The sequence below is a fragment of the Synchiropus splendidus genome, chromosome 4 (assembly GCF_027744825.2).
Source record: "Synchiropus splendidus isolate RoL2022-P1 chromosome 4, RoL_Sspl_1.0, whole genome shotgun sequence".
In the NCBI taxonomy this organism is placed as follows: Eukaryota; Metazoa; Chordata; class Actinopteri; order Syngnathiformes; family Callionymidae; genus Synchiropus; species Synchiropus splendidus.
In genome coordinates, this window is record NC_071337.1 from 21,689,299 (window position 1) to 21,698,928 (window position 9,630).

The window sequence follows — 9,630 nt, forward strand, 5'->3', positions numbered from 1 at the left end:
CAGAACAACATAATCAGTTCAAAGCCTTTATTAAAATATCACAGCCCAAATTTACAGGAGCATTACATGTATAAAATAACATTTTTGACACATTAAAAACAAAACTGGTTCTCCACAAACACCATCAGAAGTACTCTCTCTTCCACACTGGCATCTCTTGGTAATACACCTCGTCTTGGTTTTCCTCAGCTGGAAAACAAAAGAAAATCCTTACTGTTGACATTTCAATACAACTCAAGCTAAAAAACAAATATAGTACAGGTCACAACATCCTCTTTTTTCTGACTGAATTGCAGCCAAAAGTGCAATTTATGGTGCGTTTCTGGACCGTCGACCTCTCACCTCCCTCGCGTGCCTGCTGCAGGAAGTTGAGCAGAACAGTGGCTGCCTGGTCCACACTCAGCTTCTCTGTGTTCTGACTGCGGGTCTCTGAGACCAGACAGATGTCGACAAATGAGACAGAAACCCAACCACGAAAAAGAGAGTTTTACACACAGCTTACTATAGTCAAATAGATCATCATTCAGAACATTAAATCAATGTGGATATCAATAAACTGTTTGACGCTATTCTCCTATTTGGACTCGTCTGTGATTCCATTTGAACCATGCTGCCTGCTTTTTTTTTTATTTATGAAAATTGCATTGACATGAGAAACAACAACATGGTGCGGGTATTTTGCGTCAAGCTGTCTCTTATTTTGAAACTAAAAGTTAGAAATGTGCCCATTTATTTGCTCACTTATATAAAGTGACCAATCTCAAATTTGATAGGTTGGCAAATCTTTATAATTGTTGACTGAAAGTATAAATAAGCGATTGTTGTCTGTACCAATTAAACTGATATAAATGCTGATTATTATTATAATTATTTTTTTTTAAGTGAAAATGGGAAGATTTCTGACTTTGGTTTCAAAGTAAAATTTGCAAAATACATCATTGGGAACTGCATTCCAAAGAAAGAAGTTGTATAAATATTCATAAACAGCAGACGGCATGAGCCATTTATGAATATTGTGCTTCTCATGAATCAATAAATGCATTCAGCTCATTCTTTGATGCACGCAGGTTTGGGTTTTCACGATGAACTGCAAGCAATCCGAGCGGCTGGTTTGGCACGGTTCAGCACAACCATGCCGCTCTGAAACTCAGTGAAACATTGCTGTACCTAAGTGTAACGTGTCATACACATCTCCCACTTTTTGGTCGTCTGAGATGAACCTGCGTCCCTCTGGAAAAGTGCACAGCTCTGGTTACCTCTGCGGGAGAACGTGGAGTCTGACAGACGCGTTAGAGAGCATGCGAGGACGGAGATACATACGAGTGCCTTTCAGATACAGCATCGCCTGCGGAGTCCAGTTTCTCCTCTGGAAAGAGCCCTGGAACATCAAGTTATCTCTGTTAAAACAGGTCACTCAACACCTGCTTTCATCGATGTTCTCACAACCCATGTTGGTATTTATGGTCAGAACAAGTCAAGGACTCAGAGCTCATACATCCTTCTTTATGTTCAAAGAGTGCAGGGAAGAAAGGAGTGAGGACACCATCCCAGGCATCTTGGCTGTCTGCTGGTGTGATAGTATGACATACATGTGCCTGAATTTCCCACTACCTCTATCTCAAGAACACTTTGATGGAAAAAAAGAGCTGAGCCAGGAGGCATAATATGTTTTTGTTTTCAAATACAATAGGAACATGGTGTTGTAAGTTTAGTTTTGAAACAGCGGTAATATTCAACTAGACAGAGCAGTGCTTAACTATTTGATCACAGTATCAACGTTACCTTCGGTGCACTCCAGGACGGTGTCACACATAAAGCCAGGACTAGGAGAGTCAGCGCGTACGTGAGAGTGGCGCTCCTCAAACCCTGCAGCACAGAATCAGCTTGAGCTACACATAATAGACGTGTTGATCATCACGTCATTTCCAAAATTATTTAAAGCACATTCAACTGACCACTAGACGAAACTAGACATAAGGGGAAAAAAAGAGCAATAGAATTATCTTAAAATAATGTCACCAACCTTCATAGTGATGGAGTTCCACAGTCAGTGTCTGGTCCCAGCAGATGTGGAGGTGAAAGGTCCAGGTAATTGCTCTAAGTGGTCCTTCCTCCTCTATTTATACGGCCCAGGACAGGAGGGAGGGAGGGAGGGAGGAGTGAGGGGGGGCTTCCGGGCTGCTGTCTCTCATTATTCCAGCAACGATAGGTCACGCCATTTTGATGAAGTGTCGGTTGGAGAAGGGAGTGAATGAACCAGATCAATCCTCCGGCTCTGGTTGACTGGACGAGGGAACTGTAAATACTGTTGTGAATCAAAACAGCTGCCATCAGCACTTTGGGCGGCCGCTGCAGCTGAGCTGTCACACTTACAAATGACAGTCGTAAAAGTGGCCGGCGGCTGATGTCACCGCCGGACGGCGCAAGGATGCGCCCTCCTACTGCTGCAGGATTATTGACATGTTTGCAGCCTGTTCAGTGGAGCGGAACCTGGAAATATGACCACCGGATTTTATGAATGAAATGAGAAATACAATTAGAGTTGAAACGGAGGCCTTCATGTTTGGAGGCGCCACAGAGGAATAACTACAGATGAATGAGCAAGCTTCATTTGAAAAGGCTTCTGACTTTCATCCCACCATCTTCTCTCAAATGTCACTGCTGGTTTAGAACAATCCAAGCTCCACACGGTGGAGATGATACATGTGCTGATATGGTGCATGTGCAGTGCAGCAACATCAATTTCTGTAAGAGTTTATTCATTTCTCTGACAATAATAAAAGCACCTGGTCATATGTGTTTTTGACTTAAAACACCGTCTAATGAATGTTAATCTTTTTTTTTTTTCTAAAAGGAGACCATTTTTCAGCAACAGAAACAAAATGACTTCACAACAGGTTTTGTATACATCAGTTGATGGTTAACTTGCAAAACCAGTCGAGGTTTGATCAAATTCACAATAAAAAAATCTGACCAAATGAAAGTTCCTTGTTTGTGATGCCCGCAACTAGAGTCCAGAACAAATCACGCTCACTGGGCTTCATTCTACAGCTGCAGCATCCACACACTTCAAAACAAAGCAAGCAGAGCTGTAAACTGTTAAGAAACAGCTCTGTAACACTGTTCCAGAAAGCAAACCCTGCACAGCTGACTGAGCTGACTGACTGAGGCATTAACACATCGATTTTAGCGATACAGCCGACGACACGCCTGTGAATATGTTTGGTAAAGTCCGTGAAAATATCAACGCCAGTAACCTTAAACACAAAGATCCATTTTTCCAAAAAAATAATTTACTGATGTACTTATTAGTCAACCGTATACAGAAATGACAAGTAACAAAGGGGAACGTTACAAAAGCCACAGTTGGTATTCAGTAGATGACAGAGAGAGAAGAGAACTGCGATGAGACAAAACGCGGCACATAAAAGCTTTTTGTAAGAATAAAGTTAAAGCACAGGCACGATAATATGACCATGTGGTAAGCCGTCGTCCACTGCTCATCCTTGCAGAGAGCCGCACGTCCCACATACAGCAGAACCATCGGAGTCTGTGGTGCTTGTGGGCAAGATGTAACTCTGTCCTTCAGTAACAGACTGTGACGGGCTTTCGATTGGCGTCTATTGGAACAGCAGGAGAACAGTCTTTGGCTGCAGGAGTGGGAGTGGTCTGCACATGGAATCTGTTGCTTCTAATAAAACCTGCTGCCCTCCATTCGCTCAGGGTTATACCATGGTGTTGCTCTCGCCAACTTTGTCCACGTACTGATGGAAAGACAAGAACAGAGGCAAGTCAAGAGGGTAGAGAGGCCAGTCAGTGACAGTGATGTAGCGAGCAGCGGGACAGCAGAGTTACATTGTTATCGTGTTGAACAGCATGCAGGCATGAAGGAACACAACGGTGGGTGGAGAAATGTTGCTTAGTCTCTGCAGCTGTAGCACCTCGCTCTACATTCCTCAGCATGGGAACAAATGTAACTTCATCGGACACTATACAATTGCCCCCAGGCGAGAGTGTGAATGGTGTGTGTGTGTGTGCCCCGCGATGGACTGGCGACCTGTCCAGGGTGAATTCCTGTCTCTCGCCCAATGACTGCTGGGATAGGCTCCAGCACTCCCCACAACCCTGAACAGGACTAAGCGCTGGTTCACTGAAAATGTATACGCATGTATAAATAAGCCTCACAAACATACAGCATTAATGCAGTTCCATACAAGTAAACACAGTTTGAAGATTTCGAAGACATCGACTCAACAGCATAAATACACACAATGACTTCTCGTAGCTTGACTGAAAGCTCATTTTCGGGCAGCAGGCACACATTTGAGCATACTGCCAAAAGCCATATTTAACTTTTGTTCATGCTAACAGTGACCCATAGCTAAAACAAGGTGGAAACTCTGAAAACAACTAAGTCACTACCAATGTGAAAATCTCCAACTTCCCCACTGTGGCTGCTGTGATGCAGTGTCGCTTGATGTTATTTTGACGTCATTAGAAATAAATACATAAATACAAGGCTAAAAAGTGAGTTTGTTGCAGATACTATAAGCTGCTATTTATTCACGCACTCTGAACCCTGCGGCATAAACAATGTTGCAGCTAGTATATGAAGGAATGAATACAGGTTCATTTCAATCCTCTGATACGTTATAAACATTAAGGTGTTACTTTCCATGTTACATGACTATTTTACAACCATTATATCACATGGCTTAATTGATACAAAGCGTATGATTTCTTTTCTTGCATGACCCAGAGACTGAAAAGCAGCAGTGTGAAGAACAGTTAACAGCTCTTATAATGTATGTCCCTTAATAATACAGATTATTACTGGCATACCAGCTTATTACCTTTTAGATATTGAGCCTTGTCACATCAGACCAGTGAAGTTACAGGCATCTATTGCCATCCAAGTGTTCAATGCGCTGCTGTTCTCTCACCCATGTGTACTTCCAGTCTCAGCTGATGCATGGAGCTCCAGGAACACCAGAGGAAAGTGCTGGCAATACACCAGGTCGGAAACAGCACGTCGAGCCGTTCTATCCTGTAATATCATCGGTCTGAAGGGACAAGTCCAATTATATTGGTAGCATGATGCCAGCTAAGAACATCGCCATCAGTCTCGATAATGGACCCTGAGAAGACTAGTGCAGAAGTGACACCATATAGTGGTTTAAAGCCACAGAACATACGGAATTTCTAGGGATTAGACTGCAGCGCTGCACCTGCGGCCTTTAGACCAGTGCAGCTTATAAATGTACAATAGCTTTTTTTCTTCTTAAATTCAGTCGGTGCGGCACATATATTATGGTAAACTCTGATCTGACCAGTTCAATGAAGAGTGTACAATAACTCTGCCAGGTCTTCCTGGTTCCCTTAGTGACCTCATAGTTCATCGACCCCATCTACTGATGTGAGAGGTCTTCTCACACAGACCTGTTTTGTTGGAGAGTAAATTCATGATATTTCTCATACGGATGAAAAGAGACAGATTTGTTGGTAACTTCCGTAAACATGAGGGTTATGAAGAAAGAATAGTTATTGAGTTAGACACGGCAGCATGCAAAGGATAATCGGCAGTGACTGACCACGACTGCTGATTGTCCTCAGAGCCTCACGAAGGCTTAGAAAACACAGAACAGACAAACGTTCACTTTCAACACCTGATTTTCCACACATCATGGAGGGAGGGAGTCCATGATTTAGACAAACACACCCACTTAACTCCACTGTTTTTAATCTGTTTGGCCTTCAGTGAGGGTCCAGTTAATAAGCAGTTACAGGCAGCAGGTGGAGACACGAGCCAAAGAGGCGCCATGCTGCCTGTGAAGTGCCACTGTTGCTAGGAGATACTTACTGCACTGATGAAGGGCAAATTTAGGATGGAGCCCAGGACTGGAATTCTTCGGATGAAGCCTATTACAACAGGGAAGAAACCCCTGCATGGACCACAGACAGAGAAGTGGCAAACATTAATAACACACTGCGTCAACTGATCTCATACATTCAGCTAATATAGTCTTAGCGTAACAATTTTCAATTATTGTTTGTATATCATGTTTCTACCTCAGTGTGTGGCTGAATGAGTGACACTGTGGTGCTGGATGAAGAGCCCAAATCCCATAGAAAATGCAACGTAAATAAAAGCCTTTAACCATTAAACATAGGTTCATTCGGATTTACATCATATTGTATAATAGTGAGTCTCTCTTGAGCATAGTTCATCCTTGCATGTCTGGTTCAATTCTGGGTTTCATATTCATTTATTTCCTTATAATCCAATTGTAAGAGTTTGCCTCAGTTATTTTTGTCTTTTTTGGTTGATCCACTCATGTTTGTGGGTGCTCATGTGTGCTAATTCTGGAACACATTTCATAACTATGTTATTCCTGAATTGTATTTTAATAAATAACATATATTGTATTGCATTGTATCAATTGAGAGGTGAGTTACTCAGTTTGAACTCTACAGTGCTGAGACTAAATCTATACAGTGTCAATCTCCACTAAGTGCTAAAGAGTTAAAAAAAAACACCATCTTTCTTTCAGCTTTCTTGTTGATCGATGATATAAAAACAGACAGAAGAGGTGTCTTTTTGTAAGTAATTAAGAAAAGAGTTATGTTCAAGCTGTGTATTATTACGACAAAATGATAAAAAAAAGGTGTTTTCATCCAATGCAGTGGATAATGTACACAATGCAGAACTGGAAGAAAAAAAAAAAAGAAAAAAAGAAAAAAAATACAGGACCCTTTTTTGGACCATCTATAATAGAAACGACTGCATGAACCAGTGCAGACTGAGTGTTTCGTGTCATTTTTGTTCTGTTGTTTTTGAGATAGGGTTTCTGTCTGAAAGCTTTTGTACCCCTGTTTGAAAAAAGACAATAATCAGAAAAAAGTGTCTTCAAACCTGAACAAGAGGAAGAAGCCGTAGATCTCCAGCACAACTCCAACGATGGGCCAACCTATCAGCACCACAAACACCCCTCCCAAGAAGAAACTGGTGGCTTTCATCTTGTGCTTTTGGAAGAAGAAGCGAAAGGTCCTCTCCAGCCCAATGACAAACGCCAATCCAGCAACAAACAGGATCTAAGGTGCAATAAGACGAGAGGAATTATGAGTTTACTCATGTTCATCTTTCAATTAAAACTCTTGTCCAATATGAATTAAAATTGCTATTAAAACTGTTTATGAAGACACCAACATTTGTCCATATTTCATAGTGAAACACTTGCTTTTGTGTCATAGACTGAAAGTGGAAGACAGGTTCCCAGACTACAGAGCCCTCAAGCTGTTGATCTTCAAATCTGAGATTATTCAGAAGGATTTACACGTTTGTTTTTTTTGTTTTTTTCCTGGAGCTATTCCGAATGGCGATGCAACACAGATTCATTTAAAAGGACATAGCTGTTTATGATGCTGTAGTGCAGACCTGGGCAAAGTGCGGCCCGAGGGCCAAATGTGGCCCTTAGCTTGTGTTTTTGCAGCCATCATGAGGTCAGACTACAACTATAATCGCCAATAATTTGCCATTTTTTTCTCTCATTTTTTAAATCCTGTTTCCATTTTAATCATTTATGGTTCAACAGTAAACACATTTTAGTATTTAGTATATTAGTATATTATATTATATATTTTGAAATACATTGCCTTTTCATCTTTGATGTTTGGTCCATAATTTTATTATGATTTCTATTCAAATAAGGTGCATGTATTTTACAAGCATTTTTTATTAGGGTTTAACCCATATTTACACTTCTTAATATACTTGCGTCCACACGGTTCATTTCATCCTCATTTCTTATGTTGTTTTCCGTCACATTTCATGGTCACCTCGCCTTTTTTTTGGGGGCATGACGGCCTCTAACAAGAGTCGCAGTTTATGATGTGGCCCTTTAGGAAATTTAACTGCCCAGCTCTGCTGTAGCTTTTGTCACCTGTTGATTTCACAGACTCTGAAGATAAGAATGAAGTCAGGGCTGATAAGTACTCACATTTCCAATAGCCAGGAGAGCTTTGTCAAAGAATAGGATCATCCCGAAAAATAGGAAAAACACGCCGAAGCCTGTTAATCCCATTCCGATCTCTGTGGGACACAAAACAAAATTGAGCACAGAGAAGTTCTGAAGCTTCATGCAATGACACCAGTGTGAGAAGTTGACCAAACGATGAGAAGAACGGATGATGATGCAAAGACATGTGGCCTGAAGCATTCTAACTATATTCCTGGCATGACAGACGCACTCAGATCCAGTAACTGACCAGTACATCACCACACTCCCTCGAAAACAGCAAACCAAATCAGTATTGAACTGTGATGAGTTATGGATCAATGGAACACAGCCTTGTTTGGCCAAGCACCCTGCTCTGTTCAACACATGGAGACCACTGTGGGACAACTGGTTTTCTGAAAATGGACATCCAGCAACTGCTCCACTTATGACGTAAAGAACGCATATTTAACTCTGATTACTGCTGATGTTGAGAGGATTTAGATTAGGTGAGTCAAGTATGTTGCCCTATCTAAAATGTAAAAGCATAAATCAAATGGACACACAAGCATATTTCTTGGTGAGAACTCACCTTTGTCAAAATTCATATAGAATCCATTTTTCACGCATGTCAGTGGTTTCCCAAATTAATGAAACCATAAGAACCACATCACGAGAGGAAAAAGCGAGATTTCATTCCACTGAAACAAACATTCTTTTCAACAACTGCTAAGAACCGGGAAAAGGTCAGTGTGAAAGCAGAACACATGGCCAACCCCAGACGCACTTGGGGAGAATCTGGCGCGGTTGGAACAGAGAGCAAGTGGCCACTAACCAGAACACAGAAGCACGTAATCGCCTACATATAAATATACGACAGAGGACTGCAGGTGTGTCAGTTATTTAAGACATGCGGCACACAAATCACGTTCAAAGTTTAAAGGAGTTGGAACAACTGAGTAAAAGTTTAGGGATTTAACTGACTATCCGATGAGTTCAAGGAGAAAAAAAACAAAAAAAAACATGAAGAACCTTATGAACAAGAAGTTTTATTCGTCACGAGTTTTTCTGGTTGAATGAGGATAAATCAAGGAAACAAACGTCGAAATATAATATAAAGTTGCCCAGGTGGTTATGTCATGTTTCAACTGCATGATCGACCGATATTTAAGACACACGTCAAAAGACAGTGCAGAGAGAGTGTGGATGAAGCGCCCGGAGCCTTAAAACGAAGGCTAACTTTCTTGCCACGGTTAGCAAACTGCTGTCGCTGCTAACGTCGGTTTACAGGGAAGCGATTAACACAGCTTCATTTCTCGCCACAGGCAGCACTTACTTTGGGAGTCCGTTAGCGAAATCATGTTAACGCAGAGTGTGTATTAAAAAAAGGGGAGAAAGGACTTTGTCAGCTGATACACGGGCTCATCGAAGACTGAATTGGATGACAGCTGCCACTGCAGCAACAGCCACGTCTTCCGGAAACACACGCTCTCGCGAGATCTCACCCGGCGGCGGCGTTGTCGAGAGAGGAAGAGAAGTTGATTTTTATGCTATTATTATGGACCTTTAAGTCACATATTACAGCTGACGATTATGCACAATAGTCGTAAGAATAACAATGAAGCTATTTTATCAA

General features: G+C 41.5%; 2 protein-coding genes across 4 annotated transcripts; both read right to left on the reverse strand.

Annotated features, from left to right (window-relative positions):
• Positions 1-36: 36 nt before the first annotated feature.
• Positions 37-2,132, reverse strand: spx (spexin hormone). 2 transcript variants are annotated; one of them, XM_053862840.1, is made up of 6 exons: positions 2,024-2,132; positions 1,783-1,866; positions 1,321-1,378; positions 1,168-1,230; positions 343-429; positions 37-189 (listed from the first exon to the last, which is right to left on the reverse strand). In XM_053862840.1, the coding sequence occupies exons 1-6, from the start codon at positions 2,027-2,029 to the stop codon at positions 125-127; spliced, it is 363 nt and encodes a 120-aa protein (XP_053718815.1). In that variant the 5' UTR covers positions 2,030-2,132; the 3' UTR covers positions 37-124. The 2 variants fall into 2 exon arrangements, with proteins under 2 accessions (XP_053718815.1, XP_053718817.1); XM_053862842.1 differs by lacking the exon at positions 1,168-1,230.
• A 643-nt stretch (positions 2,133-2,775) lies between these two features.
• golt1ba (golgi transport 1Ba) lies at positions 2,776-9,471 on the reverse strand. Of its 2 annotated transcripts, XM_053862839.1 has the most exons (6): positions 9,331-9,471; positions 7,998-8,089; positions 6,914-7,092; positions 5,861-5,942; positions 5,592-5,626; positions 2,776-3,764 (listed from the first exon to the last, which is right to left on the reverse strand). In XM_053862839.1, exons 1-5 carry the CDS (start codon positions 9,353-9,355, stop codon positions 5,618-5,620), a joined length of 387 nt encoding a protein of 128 aa, XP_053718814.1. In that variant the 5' UTR covers positions 9,356-9,471; the 3' UTR covers positions 2,776-3,764; positions 5,592-5,617. The 2 variants fall into 2 exon arrangements, with proteins under 2 accessions (XP_053718814.1, XP_053718813.1); XM_053862838.1 differs by lacking the exon at positions 5,592-5,626.
• Positions 9,472-9,630: the final 159 nt, after the last annotated feature.

Excerpts from the sequence above, each read along its gene's own strand:
- golt1ba (XM_053862838.1), bottom strand. The coding sequence starts at position 9,355 with ATGATTTCGCTAACGGACTCCCAAA. Across the intron at positions 7,093-7,997 it reads CTCTCCTGGCTATTGGAAAT|ATCCTGTTTGTTGCTGGATT; the intron begins GTGAGTACTTAT and ends ATTGCACCTTAG. Across the intron at positions 5,943-6,913 it reads GGCTTCTTCCTCTTGTTCAG|GGGTTTCTTCCCTGTTGTAA; the intron begins GTTTGAAGACAC and ends TGGTCCATGCAG.
- spx (XM_053862840.1), bottom strand. Across the intron at positions 1,379-1,782 it reads CGTCCTGGAGTGCACCGAAG|GGCTCTTTCCAGAGGAGAAA; the intron begins GTAACGTTGATA and ends TTGATGTTCCAG. Across the intron at positions 430-1,167 it reads GTATGACACGTTACACTTAG|AGACCCGCAGTCAGAACACA; the intron begins GTACAGCAATGT and ends GTCTGGTCTCAG.